This window comes from Plutella xylostella, chromosome 20 (genome assembly GCF_932276165.1).
Source record: "Plutella xylostella chromosome 20, ilPluXylo3.1, whole genome shotgun sequence".
Lineage (NCBI taxonomy): Eukaryota > Metazoa > Arthropoda > Insecta > Lepidoptera > Plutellidae > Plutella > Plutella xylostella.
Genome location: NC_064000.1, coordinates 1,232,881 through 1,256,400, shown reverse-complemented (window position 1 = coordinate 1,256,400; position 23,520 = coordinate 1,232,881). Strand labels below are relative to the sequence as shown.

At 40.3% G+C, this 23,520-nt stretch overlaps 1 protein-coding gene and 1 long non-coding RNA gene across 2 annotated transcripts in view; one reads left to right on the top strand and one right to left on the bottom strand.

Moving 5' to 3' along the window:
* The window catches only part of LOC105389736, a 68,807-nt gene that overhangs the window by 22,005 nt on the left and 23,282 nt on the right, over positions 1 to 23,520 (top strand). Inside the window, exon 2 of the mRNA XM_038109762.2 lies at positions 17,838 to 18,347. Within this exon, the coding sequence (XP_037965690.2) occupies positions 17,838 to 18,347 (510 nt within the window). The remainder of the gene's footprint in view (positions 1 to 17,837; positions 18,348 to 23,520) is intronic.
* On the bottom strand, positions 20,381 to 21,741 carry LOC125490115. The gene is made up of 3 exons (XR_007267460.1): positions 21,700 to 21,741; positions 21,296 to 21,395; positions 20,381 to 20,960 (listed from the first exon to the last, which is right to left on the bottom strand). It is a non-coding gene; the product is annotated as an uncharacterized LOC125490115 (long non-coding RNA).

The window sequence follows — 23,520 nt, the reverse complement described above, 5'->3', positions numbered from 1 at the left end:
AAAAAGGAGAAGATAGGTATCCTGTTAGGGTGCGATATTTTCTTTCAATTGCTCTTGCGGGATCAAATCCCAATTGTACCTGGTGGTCTTTGTTTGTATAAAACTTTGTTTGGGTATGTTGTGGCTGGTAAGGTCCCTAGACAGGGTAATACTATACAGGGTGATGAAAATAGTTCAAGCAGTCATCTTTTGAACGTTGAGTCAGAGTCGCAACATAACTTAGAATTATTAAATGAGTTAAATACAAATATAAGTCAACTCTGGGAGTGTGAAAAAATTACTGAAACATTCACAGAGGCTAACACAGAACAAGAACTTGCTGAAAAAATTTATAAAGAGACAGTAGAATTAAAAGAAGGCAGGTTTCATGTTTCATTAACTTTGAAGCAAGATTATGATAAAATAAAGTTAGGAGATTCATTGACAAGAGCTTTACAAAGATTTCACAATTTAGAAAAAAGATTTGCAAAGGACAGGGACCTATTTTTAAAATATAAAGCATTCATTGATGAATATGTATCTTTAGGTCATGCACAGTATATTGAAATTGAAAAATATAATATAGACGATGTTCCATTTTATATTTTACCGCATCATCCTGTATTCAATGACAAAAGTAAGACAACAAAGATGAGGGTAGTTTTCGATGGGAGAATGCGTACAAATGAGAATGTGTCATTAAATGACATATTGTTAAATGGACCCACGGTTCAAAATGAATTATTTAACATTCTAACTTTGTTTAGATTTCACAAATATATTCTTATATCTGATATAAAAATGATGTTTAGAAATCTTATGTTAGACGAAAACCACTGCTCATTGCAGAACATTTTATGGCGTGAGACGCCTGAAGAGAACATAAAGGTCATTCAACTTAAAACTGTGACGTATGGGCTTAAATGTTCAAGCTTCCTAGCAACGCGATCTCTGATAGAGCTAGCTGATATGTATGAGGAGGACTATCCCCTAGGAGCTTTTGCATTGAAGCATAATGCATATGTTGATGATATTAATACAGGGTGTAATGACATTGAAGAGCTCAAAGAAACAAAAAGGCAGTTATGTGAACTGTTACAAAAGGGAGGGTTTGAGTTACACAAGTGGTGCTCAAACTGTCCAGAACTTCTCAGGGACATACCACTCGATAAACAAAGTATAAATGAGGTCGATTTATTTAAATCTGAACATGTTTTGATCAAAACTTTAGGTCTTACATATGATGTCAGTACAGACACTTTACGAATTAACTGTCCTGAGCAAAATTTATTAGATATCTACACAAAACGACAGGTATTGAGCTTCATGAGTAAAGTTTTCGATCCGCTAGGTCTAGTAGGGCCAGTTGTAGTGTTAGCAAAAATTATTATGCAGAGAACTTGGGCTTGTAAAATTCAGTGGGATCAGCCTATCCCCCAAGAACTAAACAGTGTTTTTATAAATTTTGCAAAAAATTTATTTAAAATGAATGTTAGCGTTCCTAGGTGCATAAATACAGTATCTGTTAAACAGATAGATCTTGTAGGATTCTCCGATGCATCCAGCAAGGCACATGGTTGCTGCTTGTACATAAGGGTCATTGACTCTGAAGGAAATATAAGTGTAACTTTATTGTGCTCCAAATCTAGAATAAATCCATTAAAACAGCTTAGTATTCCTAGGCTTGAATTAAACAGCGCGTTGTTATTAGCGCATCTTGTAAAAAAGGTTTACGATGAAATAAACAAATTAAATATTAATCCCTGTGTGTATCTACATTCTGATTCACAGATAACGTTGGCTTGGCTTAAAACCGAGCCCCAACAGCTGACAGTTTATGTCTCAAATAGGGTAAAGACTATACAAGAAGAAACTCAGGGTTTCTCGTGGTTTTATGTAAACAGTCATGAAAACCCAGCAGACGCCTTATCGAGAGGAGTTGAACCTCATTTATTAGAGACAAATGAGCTGTGGTGGCGAGGACCTGGCTTTTTATATTGTAAAGAATTCCCCAACAATAGGGACAATTTCACGATGCCAACTGATATACCTGAAACAAAGGTTTGTTTGGCGGTAGATAAAGCTGAAAAACAAGAAAAACTTGAAGTGTTTTCTAAGTTTTCAAGCTTAAACAAATTAATACGTGTGATGGGATATGTTTATAGATTCATTAACATATGTAGGAAAAAGGCTAAAAGAAATGCAGGTCGTTTATCTTGTCAAGAAGTAGATGCTTCATTAAAAATGATCATTAAGTATGATCAACAACAGCATTTCAAAGAGGAAATCGCATGTTTATCTTTAGGGAAAGAAATTGCAGCACATTTAAAGGCATTAAATCCGTTTGTTGACGGCATGGGTCTTATGCGAGTAGGTGGAAGGTTACAACATGCTGACCTACCTTACTATCAAAAACACCCAATCATATTAGCCAAAAAATCTAATGTAACCCATCTAATTATTGAAAAAGAGCATAAAACTTTGATGCATGCAGGTCAAAAATTAATGTACGCTTCCTTGAGCCAAAGATACCATATAGTAAACGGCTTAAGGGAAATTAAGCATGTAGTACACAAATGTCTCATATGTTTCAAATTGAAGGCAAAAACGTCAGAGCAGCTGATGGGATCTCTGCCTCCAGACCGAGTCAACCCAAGTAGGTGTTTTGAAAAGATAGGCATTGATTTTGGAGGTCCATTCATAGTCAAAATGCATCGTATAAGAAAAGCTCTTACGTACAAGGCATACATATTATTGTTTGTCTGTTTTGCCACAAAGGCAATTCATATTGAACTTGCATCTAGTTTAACAACTGAATGTTTTTTGCAGTGTCTGAAAAGATTTATAGCTAGGCGTAATAAGCCCTCTGTTATATATTGTGACAATGCTTCGACCTTTAAAGGCGCGAATAACGAATTAAACGGATTGTATAAGTTACAAGCTAATCAACAGCACCAAGACCTGATTCTTGATTTTACTACTAGTGCAGGCATAGATTTTAGCTTCATTCCAAGCTACTCACCAGTGTTTGGAGGCCTTTGGGAAGCCGGAATTAAAAGTGCCAAAGGACACATTAAAAGAGTGGTGGGTAATCAAATATTAACTTATGAGGAGTTAAATTCAGTTGTTATACAAATAGAGGGAATTTTGAATTCAAGACCACTGTTGTCTTTACAAACAGCTGACTTTAATAATATGTCTTACATAACACCAGGCCACTTCCTTACAGGTGCCACCTTGAGCACTGTTCCTGAACCTAATATCAGTAACATACCAATAAACCGTTTAAAATTTTGGAAACAGTGCAGTCACATGACTCAATGTTTCTGGAAATCATGGTCTAGAGAGTACCTCATGCAACTTCAGAGTAGGCCTAAATGGCGTAAGCCACTACCTAACATATCAAAGGGTATGTTGGTCATCTTACGAATTGATAATGCCCCTCCTTTGGTTTGGCCTATGGCTCGTGTGGTGGAGACATTCCCTGGTGCAGATGGGAAGGTAAGGGCCTTAACTGTCATCACACCAAAAGGCACAGTAATGCGTACTAGTATAGGTAAGGTTTGTCTTTTGCCTATAGAAGACAATCAGAATCAAATCTGAGGACATAAGGTTGCTATCTGGTTGTTTTCAGGATTGCTGTGTGAATCTCACTCACTCACGGTTAGGTATATAATAATAAAATGTATTCTAATACATAGGTTAGGTCATAGAAAGATTCTAGGCCATTGTTAAGTTTTGTCGTTAAAATTCCTAGTTACTACAGGAAATTACGAAGTAAAAAATAACTTAAAATAAGATTTAGTTTAAGTAATAAAGTAGAAATAAGCATTTGTCATAAGAACATCTTGTTCCTTTTTGTTGGTTGATGTTGTGTAATGTTTAAACTATTCAGTATCATTTCAACACATTCTCAGTATCACAAAAATAGTTTAAAAATTGCTCATAGTACCTAATTATATGAAAGGTTGTAAATTGTTAATAGTTTTTCATAAGTACTTACAAAGGTATAATATAATAACAGCTCTAAGCATCAACATGAAAGAAATTGATAAAACATTAATTTGTCTGTTTCCACTTACTGATACTTAATAGGTACATACCTACTGTGTTTTCTTACTTGCAAAAATAAAACCACCTTTTTTAATATGTTTGTATAAATTTATATTTGTTAGGATATATCTTTATGATGTACACATCATGTTGTCAAGCAATAAATTTAAATTGAAACTAAATGAGTAAACACCTAAAAATATGTAGTAGGTCAATCCTATTGTAACTACTTTAAATTAAAAATAGAAAACTTTTAATGTTAGTTTAATACTTTTAGCTTTTAAGTAGTTTATCTTGCTGGGCCCCCAGTTATGTACGATACAGACATGTATGTAGGTAGATGTATGTACATATAGTACTTATGAGTCAGTCACACGTCGTACGCCCTGACAAACACATGTGTAAACTTACAAGTTGAATAATATACAGTCCATTCAATATTTTATGTGGGTTTCATTACCAGTGCCCCACACCTACGTCAACTTTGTACGAAACTGGTCCGGTTTGTTCGACTAGCTTCCCTTCCGTCCACTTCCCCCCCCGCGCGGAGTAATCCCTGGCCAGCACGGTGTCCCCCGGGCGCAGCGCGGGGCGCGGGGAGCCCGGCGCGTTCTGCTGCTGGCGCCGCTGCGCGCGCTGCACCGCGGCCGCCACGTCGGGGCGCAGCGCGTCCAGCCGCGAGCGCAGGCGCCGCCCCATCAACGCGACCGCCGGGGCCACCCCCGTCGTTGCATGGGGACAGTTACGGTATTGCAAAAGAAATTTTGATAAAGCGGTAGCAACGTCCTCCCCCTCATGTAAAGCCCGTTTTAAACATTTTTTTATTGTTTTTACGGCATTCTCTGCCGCCCCGTTACCTTGCGGCCTATAAGGAGCTGACGTTACATGTTGAATGCAATTCTTTTCACAAAATTCCTTAAACTCTAAACTAAAGAACATTATCGGTCACCAATTGCGAGGGTAAACCCTGTGATGCAAAGACTGATCTGAATGCGGCTATTGTCGATCGCGAATCTGTACTACGCATCATAATGGCTTCAATCCATTTGGAGTGTGCATCGACTATTATTAGGTACTTTTTACCTCCACATTCCCCGAAATCCGCATGAACTCTTTGCCACGGGTTGAGTGGGAACTCCCAGGGGTGCAGCGGGGCGCGCTGCACATTTTACAAATATCTTCTATATCTCGATCTAAAGTAGACCAATAAACATAATTTCGTGATAAATTTTTCATTTTATTTATACCCAAGTGGCCCTCATGAATTTCTTCTAAAATCTTTTTATGTAAAGTGCCCGGTATCACTATTCTGTACTTATAAATTAGACAACCTAAGTCAATTGTTAGTTCATGTTTACGCGCAAAATATGGTTTTTCTTCCTCGCAAGTGGTGTTCGACGGCCAACCAAATAAAACATAACCATAGATTTTACTTAGCAACACATCTTTCTTTGTCTCTTTAGCAATGTCATGGAAACTTATAGGCAATGACTCCTCAATCAAGTTTATATAGTTAACAACGTCCTTTACACAACCTTGCTGAGGTAACGGTAAACGCGATAATGCGTCGGCCGGGCCATTGTCCGCCGATCTAACAAATTCGACTGTAAAATCATACGCAGCTAAACGAGCTGCCCACCTCTGAAGGCGACTAGCCGCCGTCTGAGGAATACCCCCTTTAGCCCCAAAAATGTAACTCAACGGCTGATGGTCCGTTCGTAAAATGAATCGACGGCCAAATAGGTACTGATGGTGTTTGGTAATTCCGTAAAATATAGCCAGCGCTTCCTTGTCGAGCTGACTATAATTACGTTCGGCCGGGCTGAGCGTGCGCGACACGCAGCTGACGGGCCGCTCGGAGCCGTCCTCGTAGCGGTGCGCCAGCACGCCGCCCAGCCCGTACGCGCTGCTGTCCACCGACAGCACCACGGCGCGCCCCTCCTCGTAGTGGGCTAGTACACGTTCACTCAGCAAAGCCTGTTTCGCCTCTAAAAAAGCCTTATCACATAATGAGTCCCATTTCCAGCTCGCTTCCTTTCTTAACAAATTATGCAATGGATGAAGTAAGCTACTCAGGTTAGGAATGAATTTTCCATAATAATTTAACATCCCTAAAAAACTTTTTAATTGCGATACATCTTCAGGTCGTGGCGCACTGGAAATGGCCTCTAATTTCGTTGGATCAGGCCTCAAGCCATCCTTATCTATTATAAAGCCCAAGTATTTGACCTCATTTTTCATAAATTCACATTTACTTAGTTTAATAGTGAGTCCCATGTTACGTAACCGTTCGAGTACAGCCCTGAGATTACTTATATGCTCTTTTTCATTAGCACCCGTACAGCAAATGTCATCTAAAAATACTACAGTACCAGGCACCCCTCGTAGTGTCTCTTCCATTAACTTTTGGAATTTTTCTGGAATGCACGACAACCCATACGGGGTACGGCGGTAGGCAAATGTACCCATGTGCGTCGTGATAGCCGTGTACGGCTGAGAGTCTTCAGATAAAAGACACTGTTCATAGGCATGTTTCAAATCTATCTTTGAAAATTTTTCCCCCCCGCTCAAATTAGCAAATAATTCCTCAATGCGAGGTAAAGGGTAAAAGTCCCTCTTTAATTTAGGGTTAATTGTGATCTTATAATCACCGCATATTCGTACCTCGCCATTCTCCTTGACGACCGGTACGATGGGGGTGCCGTAGTCTGAGTGGTGGACGCGGTACACCGAGCCGTCGGCCTGCAGCCGCTGCAGCTCGGCCTCCACGCGCGCCCGCAGCGCCAGCGGCACGGGCCGCGCGCGTACGTACACGCCCTCCGCGTCACTCAGCTGTAATCGAATGGTTTGTTTACATGTACCCAACTTATCTGTAAACACCTCAGGAAACTCCGCCCGTAACTGGTTCACTAATGAGGTCTCGGTTATTTCATTAAAGTTTATCTGATTAACTTTGAGTGCCCGCATCCAATCCCTGCCTAGTAAGGGACGGTTACCATTTTTTATCACGTATAGTGATAAGCCCTTAGCCTTTTCAACCCCCAAGGTAACGTCTACGTTAATATAACCGAGTGACTCGATTGGTGAACCAGAATAGCAGCGTAACATTAAATTATCCGATTTTAGTGGGTGGTGATAAAATACCCGTTTATAAAAGTCTTCACTAATTGCTGATATTCTACTGCCCGTATCAATTTCACATTCTATCTCACAATTGTCTATCAGTACTTTTATAAAATAAGGTTTATTACCTTGCGCTACGACCGCGATGTTAAACATGTCCTCGTCCGACTCCTCATTCACGAAATGGTGCCGCCCGGCCCATCTATTATCACTGTTATTTACTTGTTTACACATCACTTTTAGGTGACCCCTTTGATTACACTGATCACAATTATAATGCACAAATTTGCATCTATCCGGCCGATGTGGCTTGCCACATCGCCAGCACTGCATTGCGGCCTGGGCCCTGGGCCCGCCGCCGCCGCCGTCGCCGCCCCCGGGGGCCGCGCGGCCTGGCCAGCGCGGCCGGGAGACGCCCCCGCTGCCGCCGCCGCCGCCGCGCCTCGCGCTCGCCTGGTGCAGGCCCTCGCCTGCCTCGCCGCCGCCGCCGCCGCCACCTGAGGTCGTCGCAGCCGCCACGCTGCCGCTCACCTCCGCGTGTTTCTCTGCAGCCTCCAGCGCCAGAGCCAGTTCCACCGCCTCTTTATATTTGATTGTTGTTTCCGCGAAGATCCGAGACCTCATTGCCTCGCTTACCAGTCCCGACACAAATTGGTCTCTTAAGTTTTCTTCCAGGTTAGTTTTAAAGTTGCAGGTGGAAGCAAGGTGCTTGAGACTCTGTAGGTAGTCCATCAGTGGCTCGCCGGGGCGCTGGCGCCGCAGTCTGAAGACGTGGCGCTCCGCTATTTCGGACCGCTTCGGCTCCAAGTGCTCGGAGACTAAGCTTACCAGCTCGTCGAACGTCTTCTTCTCAGGATCCACCGGTGAGCAGAGGTCACACATCAGTGAATACGTGGCCTCGCCGACGACCGTGATTAGCATTGGCACTTTTAGCTCATCCTTTATTTCGTTAAGTAAAATAAACTGATTTACCCGCCGCACGTACGATAACCACTGTTTCGACCCTAGGTCAAAGGCTTCTATTTTGCCGATTGGCATTTTATCGAACGATTAAATATCACACACGCCGAAAACAAGATGTCCGCTTCCGCTCGTCGCCAGTGTAACGTCAGTGAAACACAGAGGCTAATGGTTGACTGATTTATTACTAATGTCACACCGCATACATACATATAGCAACACAGGTAGGTAGGTTAAGATATATATATAGCTACTTATCCTAACAGCACCAATCAAGCCTACGTCGATACCGCGGCTGGAACTACAGGCTGCGGTACTCGGGACTCGCATCTCGAACACAACTCGATCAGAACACGATTATGAAGACATCACGAGAAGAGTGTTCTGGAGCGACTCACGGACGGTGCTGGCGTGGATACGAGCTGAGCCACGCACATTCAAAACCTTCGTCGCTCACAGGCTCGCTGAAATCGAGGAGTCAACAAAGAAAAGCGAGTGGAGATGGGTACCTACCGCTGAAAATGTCGCCGACGACGCAACTCGAGCCACGCCGCACGACTTCGACGCGCAACACCGCTGGTTCAACGGGCCCGAGTTCCTGCGGCACACTGAAGAACACTGGCCCACGGAGAACAGGGAAGAAGTACCCAAGACCGGCGAGGAGAAGGAGAGCTGCGCCGTCGTGTCGCTCGGACACGCCCACCTGCCGGACATCGAGCGATTCTCGAGGTGGACACGACTCATACGTGTTACCGCTCGAGTACTACAGTTCGTCAGCCTGTGTCGTGCCAACAAGCACGCCACTCACGCCGCACGACGCAAGAGAACGAGAGAAAACGCACCTCAAGACGGCGAGTGGAAGAACACAGCGAGAGCACCGACAACGAACACGAAAAAGAAGCACGAAAACACTCCACGAAGAAAGTACAAGACAGTCGCGGCGGAACACCTAATTCACGCCGAGCGACTATGGGTCGAGTTTTCACAACGAGAATGCTTCGACTTCGCGCACACTGGTACTGAAAAGCTGAAAAGCTTAAGTACCTACACCGATGACTACGGGATACTTCGCCTGAAGGGACGCATCGCTGCCACCGACGCCATCAATGAAGAGACGGCGAACCCAGCTGTGCTAGATGGAAAGCACAGATACACGAGGCTGTACATTCAACATGTACACGAACAGCTGCACCACGGCGGGACTGAAATAGTCGTGAATGAATTACGACAACGGCTGTGGATAATCAAGATAAGACCGACTGTGAAGAATGTCGTGAAGTCGTGTCTCACCTGCAGAATGAAGAAAGCGAAGCCGTCCAGCCCCGCCACCGGAGACCTGCCTGCAGCACGCCTGGCCCACCATGTCAGACCGTTCACCTACACGGGTCTAGACTACTTTGGCCCGCTCGAGGTGACTGTGGGCCGACACCGAGAGAAGAGATACGTCGCACTCTACACCTGCATGACTACGAGGGCTGTGCACCTGGAGGTAGCGGCCTCACTCAGCGCGGACTCCACCATCGCTACGCTGCGCCGCCTGATAGCCAGGCGCGGCTGTCCGACCGAGCTGTGGAGCGACAACGCAACGGGCTTCAAGGCTGCCGACAAGGAGCTCACCGAGGCCGCCACGGAGGCCCTGCAGGAGGAAGCTGCGCGCCGACACATCATGTGGCGCTTCATACCGCCCGCCTCACCATTCATGGGCGGGGCGTGGGAGCGGATGGTGCGCACGGTGAAGGATGCCCTGCGAGCGACGCTGCACGAGAAGTACCCCAGCGACGAGACACTCAGCACCCTGCTGGCTGAGGTGGAGAGCACCGTGAACTCCCGCCCACTCACTCATGTGGCGGTGAGTCCGGACGACCCCGTGGCTCTCACACCGAACCTGCTGCTCATCGGGCCCAACTGCCACGTGCCGACGCCGGGGACCTTCAGTGAAGAGGACGACCACGCACGACAGCACTGGAGACGAGCTCAACGGCTGGCAGACGTCTTCTGGCAGAGGTGGATGCAGGAGTACCTACCGCGACTCCAACACCGGCGGGAGCCTCACAGCACCGGCAGCCAACCGAAGATCGGCGACCTGGTCATCGTGTGCGACTCCAACAACCCGCGCAACACCTGGCCCCGAGGACGAGTCACAGCTGTCCATCCAGGGAAGGACAACATCGTGCGAGTCGTCGACATCACTACGAGCAACGGGCACGTGCTGCGTCGACCAACGAAGAGGATCGTCGTGCTGCCAATAGAATCGCAAGATAGCGACGGCGGGAGAATGTTCACGACGAAAATACCTAGGCTAAGAAGATTAGATTAAGTTTAGCTTAGAAATAACATGTACATAATAGTTTCGTAATCATAGTTTGTAAGATGTAAATACTTTGATTTCATTGGTAGGTAAATTAGAGTTAGGTATCTCACTCAGACAGGTATCGCTTGCGTGACTAATTCTGACTATATATATAGGCCCAATTTGTATGAAAATTTGTCATTCAGAAAACAGAAGCGGAACAATAAACAACTAAGAAAACTGAAGAAGACTTTCAAATACAGTCCACCCCTAACAAATACCTACTTACACAATGATACTGATATATACTTACAACTTACTTTATTTGCACCAAAAACAAAAAAAAAAACAAAAACTTTAATATAACACATTACAAATAGACGGCCCTATTGCTTATAGCAATCTCTACCAGACAACCATATATTAATAATGTATACAATATGTATCTATCTCCGTATCAGTGTAGATATATCAGTTGTCCGATACCCATATTACAGGCTCTGCCTAGTTTGGACTAGGATTGTGTGTGACATATCCACACATATTATTATTATTATTATGAATGGAATTAATAACTTGAGAGAGCACACAACTTGACAATGTGGTTATAATCAGAATCGCCGGTGCGGTGGCACCATCTACATTTTCCTATCACCTTACTCGCTTACTCATTCTATCTCACTCCCACATGAATGAGCTTTACCCCTGTACCCCGTCAGTTTCGTCAGCAGCGGTGGGTACATGGCAGGAGGCGGCGTGGAGCCTACAGGCATTTTTATTAATATATTAGTTGCCGTCAGCTGCGCCGCGTGGCACCGAGCCAAGAGGCCTACTCTGGAAAGCCTTCTCTAGAAAGCCACTTTAACCCTTAATAAGGCAAAGGGAAAATAATTCTTACCTTATTTTGAATTATAGCACGTTACGGGAGAAAACCAATGAAAAAAAATTGTATTTCCATGCCTCATTTAAGGCTTAAGGTAAGCGTCCACCGTTTGGTATCGTACTCGTACGTATCAGACCAAACGGATTTTCATAATTGTACGGAGAAACGGCGTCGGCAATGCCGATGAAGTGGACGCACTTGTTTGAATTTGTATACAAAAAATACTCAATGCTATCCGTGCGTTGCAATGCCGGAAGGTGGAAGATTACATTTAGAAATAAATAAATACTATATATGTATACCTACTAATTAATATTTCGTTACAAGTTAGCAACGCAGTGTTAGGTTTGAGAGAGGAACTGTCAACAAAGGGACTGACTGATAATATATATTAATAGTGCTTTGTAATCTGTTTTTACTCTTCTGGGACGTTGGGAAAATGTCCTCTTACGAAGAATATCATCAGCTAGTATTGTCATCTCATTGTGAGCTCTTTTAGAAAGTCATATATTATGAACCTATAGGTGTTACCAGTGTAGTCTGAAACATTACTTTCTAGTCGTCAATTCGGAGTATGCCTCCAGATTACCTTACAGAGATATGACGATGGTATGAATGATATTAAAGCGTCTTTGAATAACTATTGATTTGTGGAACTAGTAATGATATTGCACTTCTATTTGAATCGTGGCAAATATTTATCGGAAAAAATATGGAATAAATTAAAGGTTATGCGGTAATTATGTATATACTCACCGTATTTTTTCAAGTAAAAACTACAGCTAAGGTTACTATTTGACAAACTGAAGCTTTGGTCTACTGCGGTTCACGTAACTTGACCGAAAATGGCAACAAAATAAATAGTCATAGCTCCTCAGGAGAAGAAATAGTTCCCTACCACGCTAAGTTGAATTTATTCATGTATCTGCTGTCATTTGAAAGTAACAACCCGATAACAGAGAGAGGTAGGCCTATAAGAGATCGCTCTTAGCGATAAGGCTGCCCATTGTTTTGGTTTATATATTATTTTTATATTTGCGGTGACCAATCAAGTCATATTCTACTCTACCTCTATCATATTCTAGACTGATAATAAACAAAAAAATCATAACAAAATTGGTCAACTCACTTGAACCGAACTGTACTCATAGATAAATAAAGGCGCCAGAATATCCCAATTCCTCTACAAAGGTTCCTTTCAGAATCGCTTTATTCAAATCCGGGGCCAGTTTCATATAATACACATGGCGGCATTAGGCTGTAACGATCTGCTTGCTGGCTGCACGCCAGGGGGATTAGGGATATAGGCTGTATTGAAATTAAGTGGACACAGTATTAGGAGGGAACACCACGAGGTATTTTGCCATTGAGTAAAGAGGAAGAGGAGAATCTTTATGATCTATTTGTTCCAATTTGAAAACGTCGACACCAAATGACTCCATTTTTTTTCAAACCATTAATTTAAAATTTGCAGACGGGGCGTCATTAAGCTATTATTTTTCCACTGGAACTTTTTCTCCGTCCGTGTACCGTAGAAAGATCACGCATAAATAATAATTATGATTGATGGACCTTCATAAATTTCTAGTATCCTTTGGAATATATACCATTTAAAACCTGATAAGAATTGAGAATAAACATAAATATCTATGAAATAACACAATGTTACAAAATGTAGCATATGAATGGTCTGCAAGCATCTAATTTTATATTAAAATTTACCATTAATTCTGTTCTGCAATTTTTGCATTTTGTATACAAAAAACAACTCGTACTACCAAATGGTTTGTGAAATGAATTAAGCCGAACTGGCAAACAATAGAAGACTAATGGAGCACACTCGTTTTATTTGTTTCATAAATTTTGTTTTAACTATCAAAGGTAAAAAGGTAGTTTGTTTTGCTGTTTTTCCGTATTATGTCGTTATGAATTTAGGTATTGTTGAGTTCTAGCTATAAATATACCTTCCATAATACACTCACGGGCAATGAAAAAGTTCCACTTTCAAAATTCCGACACCAAACGATCGCAATTTAATATTTGAACAAAATATTACTGTTTTTAGTTGGTAATATCGTGATGCTCTGATAAATGTACTTCAACATCGCAGAAGGCATCATTAGGCTAGCCTTTTCCGTTTAGGAGTAATTTGGTACTTTTCTCGGTGGAACCTTTTCATTGCCCGTGAGTGTATTATACTTGCTTTCTATAATGTTTAGTCACCTTCTCTTTGGCTTTTTAAAAATAAAAACCGAAATCTATACTACAGTCCTCAATAAAACGGTCAATTGTTGGTCCTGAAATCGGAAAACGCCAAAATTTTCAACACATGCCCCGAATACCGTCCAAGTGTCTACAGATTCAGAAGGCTTACTCTTAGGCTAGTATTCTATTCAAGTGTGTGTTATTTATCCATGTAAGAATGAAAGGGGTTATTATAAGTATAAGTTTAACTAAAATAGTGCAGCGCTGACCACTCTATCTCGTTGTTTTAAGCGTGCCGATTCGTTTGTCGATTCAAAGAGTGGCTGGGCTGAGAATTTTTCATTTGTTCGCATCACACGTTATGATTTATGATATTGCTACGAAGGTCCAATACGTTGATTGTCGGCTACAAAGTCTGTTTTTTAATCTCAGATACTAAATTGACAGATCCTGAACGGTTCATCAACAGTCGATTGTCCCGCGATTAAGTGACGTATCGTTCTATTGCCGGAACGGGACCATCAACTGTTGATGAACAGTTCAGAATCTGTCAATTAAATATCTGAGATTAAAAAACAGACTTTATTTAAGTAATAATTACGACATTGAAACTGACTTGAAGAGTAAGCTTCAGACATTCCAAGTGTGTCGCTAGAGGTTATCTCTGAGAATACAGAATTGGAAATCTGTTTGCGAGAATTCCACAAGGTTTTTTTTTTCATTATTTATATCTCGACTATAAAGGATGGCAAAGGAAAAATATTCGAGTCAAATTTATTAGTTCTGAGATTTCTTGTTTCTAACCAGGTATTTTTATCACGTATACGATCTTCAATATATTGGGAATTGAAATACTCTAATTATTGTTATTATAATAATTTCAATTTCTTAACAAAAAGAAAGTGGTTTTTCGGCATCTGGTGATTAGTTTTTTAAAGTCTTAAAACTAAACTTGAGGAACACAAATTCAATGTTTTCATTTTTTTTTTTTTATATATATAATATTATTAGACTATAATACACGGAGTAATCAGAGGTGACTCGAAAGCCAACAGTCAGTTTTTCAGTCACTTTTTAGGTTCTTTGCCACATGGCAGATCCCGAGCCGTATTGCCGTTTAACATCCTAACTAATATTATAAATGCAAAAGTAACTCTGTCTATCTATCTGTCTGTCTGTTACTCTCACGCCAAAACTACTGGTCGGATTTGAATGAAATTTGTTATACATATGGTCTAGACCCTGACAAAGAACATAGGCTACTTTTTATCTCAGAATACTTTTTAAGGCGAAGCGAAGCTCGCGGGAACAGCTATTCACTAAGTTTATTTTATGTGTTGTTGCTGTCCTATGGTACCCCGGTGGTACAGAGGGCCTTTACAAGCGTGCGCTTCGCTGTTCTGTCCTCAGCAACCGCTCTGGCTTCCGTCCAGCTCAGGCCTTGCGCTTGCAGCTCGCCGTCCACTGTGCGCCGCCATGTGTGCACGGGGCGACCGCGTCTGCGGTGGCCGCCAGGCGGTTTCCATTCGAAGGCAATGCTCGCTTTGCTCTCGGCTCCTTTTCTGACTGTGTGGCATCCATCTCCATTTTCGCAATGCGATTTCTTGTTCGATGGAGGTCTGCTTACACACGTTCCACAGGTCAACGTTCCGGATTGTGTTCGGCCAGAAGATGCGGAGGATCGACCTCAGGGATTTGTTGACGAACACTTGTAGTTTGTTCATCAATCCCTTAGTCACTCTCCACGTTTCACAACCGAACAGCAGAACCGATTTGACGACGGAGTTCAAAAGGGAGATTTTCACGCGACGCTTGAGCACGTTGGAGTCCTACACTGGTCTTAGTTGTGCGAAGGCAGCTTTCACCTTATTTATTCTTGCTGCAACGTCTTCGTCCGTCCCACCTTGGTTGGTGACTGTACTGCCGAGATACACAAAACGGGATACTGTCTGTAGGCTTTCATTTTCCAGTACAAGTGGGTCGGTGTCAGTCGATACAGTTATTTTATGTGTGGGTGGGTACAAATAAAGAATATTAGAATATTAGAAGATCTATCTATCTATCTATATAAATAGAATTGAACCAAAACTTTCTTACGAAACAGACAAACTCCAAGTCTTACTTTCAGAAAAGTCCGTGACGGAAATTGTAGCCACGAGACATAACTAAAGGTGAATGAGTTTTTTCCCCAACCGGGGCCGTTACGGCAAAATGAGTGATGAATAAATTAGTGATGTACCCTGGGCAAGGCTCTAGGGAGCCGCTTCTTGTTGACGCACTCGGGGCTAGGGATGGGACATGCTCTGACTATGCCTCTTTGAGTTGCCTCGAGATTGTCACGTTCAGTTTTCATTTTCCGTCATATTTATAAGCGGTGTCACGTTATGTTTTGAGGTAAATTTTAAAGGAACTTTACGGCTGTTATAAATTCACCTTCTACAGCGAAGCTATAGTAAGGGTCTGTTCCACAATGTCTGGTTAGTGGCTACCTGACGGATAAAATACATGCTGTCACTTTCTGTTATTATTTTTTAGACAGTGACAGCATGTATTTTATCCGACAGGTAGCGACTAACCAGACATTGTGGAACAGGGGCTAAGAATAATAATAATAAAATTATTTTATTTGTCAAATAAAATGTTAGAATAGAATAGAATAAATCTGTATTCAAGTTGCTTGTGTGTGTTTTGTAACATGTTGACGATTGTAAAATCAGGAGTATTATTTATTGTTTATATTATACACATATTACACTGGATTACCAAAGATCTAATTAAGCTGAATTTTCGATAGATGGATATAAAATAAACCTCTCAAAGATCACTATCTTCCATCGAACTCATTGATACGGAAGTGTACATTCCGGTTCTTGATAGTTTCTGAAGTTGACAGTGAATGCACTTTTGAACCTTGTCAAATTAACAAACCAAATTCTTTCAAAGATTAACGGTTGGATAGTTTGACAAAGCTATCGAAATCCACTAAACCGAACTGAACGTTACGTTTGTGTTATTTTAACCCTTTGTTCACTATAACTATTATTTCTAATCGTAGTATTTGTACGCTGCACTATTACTATTATCTTCCAACACAGCATGTGTTGTGTATGCCAAAAGGAATTTAATATAATAATATGATACAACATAATAAGCTGCCTTGTACCAGAGAAACGAGCATATCCGATGCGCCTTTATCCTGCATATTCGAATGGCTGAAAGTCCGCAGTAGGATTTTCGCCGGATAAAGGAAATATTATATATAAATTGTATGTATTGTATATAATATATTATGTTATATACATATGGAATCTCACATCCCTACTTCTGGTGCTACTCCGGTGACTAAAGGACCTGCTTGAATAGCAGCCGCGCTATTTTACGTGCAGATTATACTCTAATACAGTGACTTCTTGAGGGAAAGATAGCTAATTAATTTCTTTGTAGGGAAAGCCGTGTGAGAAAAATCTATACTTAACTATTAGGTAAAAAATTCGTGTTAAACCGGCGGCCAAACTAGTGCCGTCATTCGAAAAAAAAACAAACCTTCCGTTTGTAAGCGTTTTTGAAAAACTGCCACGTTTCATGTTCTCTTTATGCTACTTACAATTTTTAGAACCTGCCTCCTAATACCTAGAATTTTGAAACTGATGTATTTAAGTGAGTCTGTATTTCAGGGCGAGAATGCAATTTCTGGAACATTTAAATACCATGGTAAATTATTGAATTTAATTGATGCTCCCGCAGTTTCACAGAATCCTCTGTAAAGTTGAATACTCTACGCTCAGGTGTACAGTGGAGAGTTGAGATGGCTTATAGGCTCGCGTTGCGTCTGCCGCCGTCTACTGTATACTGTCTACTTGTCTACTGTATACCTACTGTCTACTGTAGACCAGGATGAGGGTCATTCTTAGCCATTCGCATCGAAGTCGTGTGAAAAAACGAATGGTCTTTTTGGCTGATAAATTAAAAACACTTCAGTATATTTCTATAAGTAATGACTAAAAATGTTGAGGACTTCAGTAAAAAAGTTACTTTATTAGAGTTTTTGTTATTATTTTGTATACATTTTAGTTTACTCTGTATTTTTTATTGGGGTTCAATAAAATACTATATTATTAGTTGGAGTCATTGACTCTTTTGGTGTTCATATTAACGCACTTTGTAGATTATAAAAAAGCATAATTATACATTTTGTTTCTCCAACACTACCATCCAACAATAAATTATGTATAAATTAAACAGCAATGCACCTCTGCCTACCCCGCAAGGGAGTACATTAGTACAAGATGTGAGTGTTTGTTTGTTAATTAAACAATGCCTTATATATTTTTCTCGTTGTTCCAGTTTGTTCCATATTCGGCACAGCATTGGAGCAAACATTTGATCATGGGTCGTCCAGCGGCAGCGTCATGACTTCTATACTGAGGAACCATGAGATAGTCCACGAGACCAACTACCCAACCATGGCCAACACTCGGACCAACAACTTCCAAATACTCAACAATAATTATGTAAATAACAATAACGATAAACCTAAGATTAAAGAGTACGATGAAATCTACACTGCCGAAGACAAGACTCAAGACAAAAATTTGAATGTACATAGAAGTTATTTAGACGCTTTGAAAGAGAGACGAAAAAATATAGGTGAAACTGTACTAGATAACGGTTTCAGACAATATAATACTATTAGTGTTAAGCCTAATGAGAAAAAAAGTAGGGTGAAACGGCAAGATGATGACAGATGTGACGAATTTAGATTCAAGGGTAAAGACCAGATACAGATATCTCACCCTCATGATAAGTCGAAGAATGTGTATTACAATAACACGGATTGCGTCACTACAATTGCTGGTAAGTGGTGTTTAAGGATCTCGTTAGATTAATTATAGACGAACAAGACAGTGTGACACATACAATAACAAAGCACAAAACTGTTCCCACTTTGTTTACTTTCAAACCGCAATACAGTTTAACGTAATGACAATGGCATTGTACCAATAAGTAAAGTCACAAATTTTCTAACCGAACTAATTCAAAATACGTTTCTTTTGCACTGACACTCCATCTTGTTCGTCAATAAGGGACCTACCTACTACTCAAATTTCCATCCAAAAAATTATTAGATTACTACTTGTAGGTTGTAGGCCTATGCCATAGCTACGAGACTACGCCGTAGCAAGTTAGGTCTGTGAATATAGCAGCAGAAACTAGCAGCAATTTTTGTATGGCCAAAAAAAGGCAATTGTAGCAAAATTCTGTTAGCACTACATGCTAGAGAATATATCAATGAACTTATAGACATATATCACATTTACCAACGTGCTCCGGGAGATGAATTACGTCACAATTACTTTACGGCGTGGCGTGCGCCTTATAAAGTGCAGCTAGCAGCAGTTACCAGTTTTGCTAAACTGCTAGCTGCGTGTCCTAAGGCGCGGGTGTGTGACGATGACGTCATGTCATCCAAAATCGCTGCTGGCTGGCAGCGATTTTAATAACGCCGAAGTAATTGTAATGTAATTAATCTCTGGGAGCACGCTGTTAAATGTTTTGTATGCCCATAAGTTCATTGCAGTGTCCTCTATCATGTAGTGCTAAGCGTATCGTGTAGAATTGGTATTTTTCTTAATAATTATGAAAAAATAGTCGCCCATATAGGAAAATTTTATGTTAATCAAGTTAAAACTTGATAAGAACTAAATCTACCACTCACCGAGTGTATGTAATGGATAGACGATGGTATATAGATCGTAGCAATAACTACTTTACATACGTACATGGTCAAGGGACTTCAAAATAATGAATTAAATTGTAAGTAACTGAAAAATAGTCAGGCTAGGAAAGAATGTGAAGGAGTTTTTCACTGAATCAATTATCACTACCGTGGTCTAGTTGGTTAAGAGATCTATACGTTTGTCCTTATCAGTCGTTGGTTCGCGACACACCGCGGATCTTTCTTTTGTTTTATGTTATTAGTGTGAAGCGTTTTTCTTTTTGTATTTTATTTATTTTGATAGTGTAAAGCGTTTTTCTTCTTTTATTTTATTTTGATAGTGTGCAGTGTTTTGGGATTTAACGTTTAATGTTTTTGATGGATGTTCGACATGTTAAACTGCTCAACATTAAATTTAATTTTGCTAATGGGTGCAGATAGGAAAATATTATGTTTTGTAAATAAAGTTAAACCTTGATAAGAATAAAAATCAGCAAGCTGGGTGTGTACAAACATAATTATATATTAAGTATAACTCATAGGTGACACATCTCATAAAAGCGCCATCTATATACATTTTAATTAACTATCTTGTACTCTTTAATACATATTATGTGTAAAATGACGCAGACGCAATGATAATTAGCATTAGGCCTAACCTACGTATTTGATGATGAATTGATGACGCATCATGATGCTATGAACTACTAAGTGTATCAATAAACATCAAAATCTACTATACCGTATGACAACTTACGTTGAAATAATAATTACATTTAAGTATTATATATTGATCCAGTAGCTAGTTAAAATAATTTTATTTATCAGTGTATGTAAATAAAAGTTACCGAGACAAAATGTTTTTATATTGTTCAAATCCACATTAGAAACTACATCAGCATATTAAATTATTTTTATTTTATTGCGATGAGTGTTGTTGCACGCTACTGACCAACAGATGGCGTTACTGATATCTTAAATGGTGTATTTAAAGATATTTACTTCTCGGCGAGAGAGACCAATCTTCAAGGGATTTGAGTTGACGTGCAACCCACCCTAAGTGTAGTCAGAGATATAAGGGTGTATTGCATGATGAATCGAAAGCAAACATATACTTGCACATTCCTTCAACATCCCTCAAATTGTAAGTTGTTAAATTAAACACATTTTATACACATTCACTTTATATTTATTTAAACAACAAATTAATCACAGTTTGTTTATTTAAGTCTCTTTCCTAGAATAACCAAATTACCTAAGTATATGTTTTCTAAAGTCAGATATCCACTGCTGACTAAATCATCTTGGAAAACAACAAAGCTTTAATAAAACTAATAATATTAATGATAAAAGCCTTATTTCCCATATAAGTCTTTGAGTATTCTCATAATCATTCAGTAACAATCAAGTTATTACATAATTAGAACTATTCCTCCTTTTTCTCAAGAGCCTAGAAAAAAGTATATAACTTAGGTACCATGTTGATGCATTTAAAGACATGTTTTTGTTATATTAAGTAGGATTCATTAATGAATTACGATTAGGAATACTATCTACATTTTTCCACAACTCAAGTCCTGCTTCTATGAATGCCATTCATCTGGCATTGTGGGCCTAATTTACAGCAGTTTGTGTATTTCTTGCTGCAGCTACCATTTCCATGGTGTCCGCCTTCTTGCTATCGCATTGTATCTGCTCGCGCTGCAAAACCATCATGTCTCCTTTGGCTTCAGCCTCTGCGCTGGGAGTTCCTGAAATTTTGAAAGATGTTTAATGGATGTAACTATATAGGTATTCTATAATGTACTTTTTAATTTCTATGAATATAGGGGTATGTATCATCATCATCAGTCAATATTCATCCACTGCTGGACATAGGCCCCTCATAGAGGGTATGTATATTTGTATTTTTAATACTCATGGCGCCCTTTTTTTGACTGGAGTGGGAGTAGGGCTGCAGCTCTCTTCATTCTCAGTAGAATCTGAATAAGGCAAAAATGAATAAAGTTTTTTGTTATCTATACTAAGGCTTATATCTATCCAGTGCCTATAACACTTTTATTCATTAATAATTATACACACTTACACATAATTTCAATTCCGTCGGGCAAAGCACTATTTGTAGCAACAGCATCAGTATTAGTCACAGTGGCGGTGCGGCATTTTCATCACCAAGGGGAAGCACCCTGTAATTAAAAGGGTAGCACCAAATTATTACCCTATCATTAATAGTCATAGAAAGCAGCCCGCTTTAACAACTTTCTAAAGGCCCCCATTCACGGGCGTACCAAATCAGCGTGTGAATGGGTGGGTGCGTGCGGCTCGCGGTAGAGAAATAGGTTATGTGCCTTGTGTATAATGCCATAAATAGCTTTGTCAGTAGTAATTCTAAATCAATTCGACATAAGTAAATAAATTTCATATTAGGTACAATACCTTCTGAGTATTGCAATCTTTATATTCAAACCATCTAGGTATATTGATACTTACTTTGGATCTTCTTCTTCTTTTAGTGCCTCTCCACTACTGGAGGTTGGCAGTCAGCTCTGCATACTCCTCTCTATTCTTCGCCAAGCGCATCAGCTGTTCTACGCTGACCACTCCCGTCCATTCTCTTACGTTACGGAGCCACGACTTTCTCCTTCTGCCCACACGTCTTTTCCCCTCTACCTTGCCCATCACAATGACCTGAAGAAGTCTGTATCGATCGTGTCTGAGCACATGTCCAAGATAGCTTGTCTTCTTCAGTTTTATGGTCAAGGTGAGTTCTCGGGATCTTCCGACGCGTCGCAGAACTTCTTCGTTCGTCACTTTATGGACCCAACTTATCCTCAACATTTTTCTTACTTTGGATACTTAAAAGAAACTTCTTGAGACTTTTTCAGTTCAAACAGTTCAGACAATTTCGGCTAAAGTTTTCAACAGAAAAAAGAAAATAGTAACTGTCAAAAGTGACAAGACTTACACACATACATGGTTTTTTTCTTCAACGTTGAATAAAAAAGTCGTTCCTCGATACTTGATAAGATTAATATCGATTTTAAATCCCACAAAATAAGTTGTTGGAATAAATTGGTTTATTGAAATTTTCATTTATTTATTATAATATCGATAAAATTCTCGTACCTATTTATCAATAAAAATAAAACCCAATGATTCGTAAAGAACTGCTTTTATAATCATAAAATGCGATAAAATTAATGGTAGATATTGATTTTTTACGCATGGCAATTTTTATGATGAGATTTCATTTCAACGTGCCTATCATAGAGAAAAAATAAACAATTGTGTAAAGAGTGCCATCTGGAGGAGTTTTTTGTCATACTCCATACGTCATACTGAGCCTACAACGCCATCTCTTTATATTGCTCAACCTCATTGTACATACATACAGGGTGCCCTGTTGGGACACCCTGTATATATAGATATTGTTATCACAAGTTAATAGCCGGATCTCCACCAAACGATCCAATGCGATCCGATCGCCCGATCCAAGAAGTTTAGTATGTAAGATTCCTTGGATCGCGCGATCGGATCGCGTTGGATCGTCTGGTGGGGATCCGGCTATTAACTTCAATCTATAAAGATATAAGACATATTTGCGTTCACGTAGTTACACCACACAACAGTTATTACATTTAGCAGCTAAATTTAAGTTCAATCTATTTATGTACGGTGGCCTGCGCCTAAAAGTATACAGGCGGAGTTTTTAAAATAACGATCCCTGATGATGAAGGGACCAGTTACATCTGTTATAAATCCGGGGACGTGTTGTGTGTGATGTGTGTAGCAGGGTGTTTATGTGGATGTGCTTGAGCAGCATGTGAGCTTGAGATCGCTATTTTAAAAACTCCGCCTGTATACTTTTAGGCGCAGGCCACCGTACCTACCTACATGCAACAATAAATAAAAAACAAATTATTATATAATTCTTTATTACCTCGCATATAACAATGTTTCAGTTCAGTTTTGTTCATGTCACTTGTAAAATAATATGCGAGTGGGTGTGTGTATTCCTTTCACCATGAAAACCAATTCATGTTTTGCTAGTTTATGTTTCCCAAGAGAAGCAAATCTTGTCACTCGTGGTGATAAAGTCATTTCGTCCAATAGTGCATCATTTATCCTCGCGAGGCAAATCTTTGACGACATTTATCAGTTTTGTACACATAGTATTTTAATCTTCAGCGGATATGAAGATGTCGATCGCTCTTTGCCAGTGCCGCCATTTCAGCTCGGTTCCCGTGGAACCACATGGAACCTGGATCCATATGGAATCTGTCAGCTCACAAGAATTTCATAAAAACACTT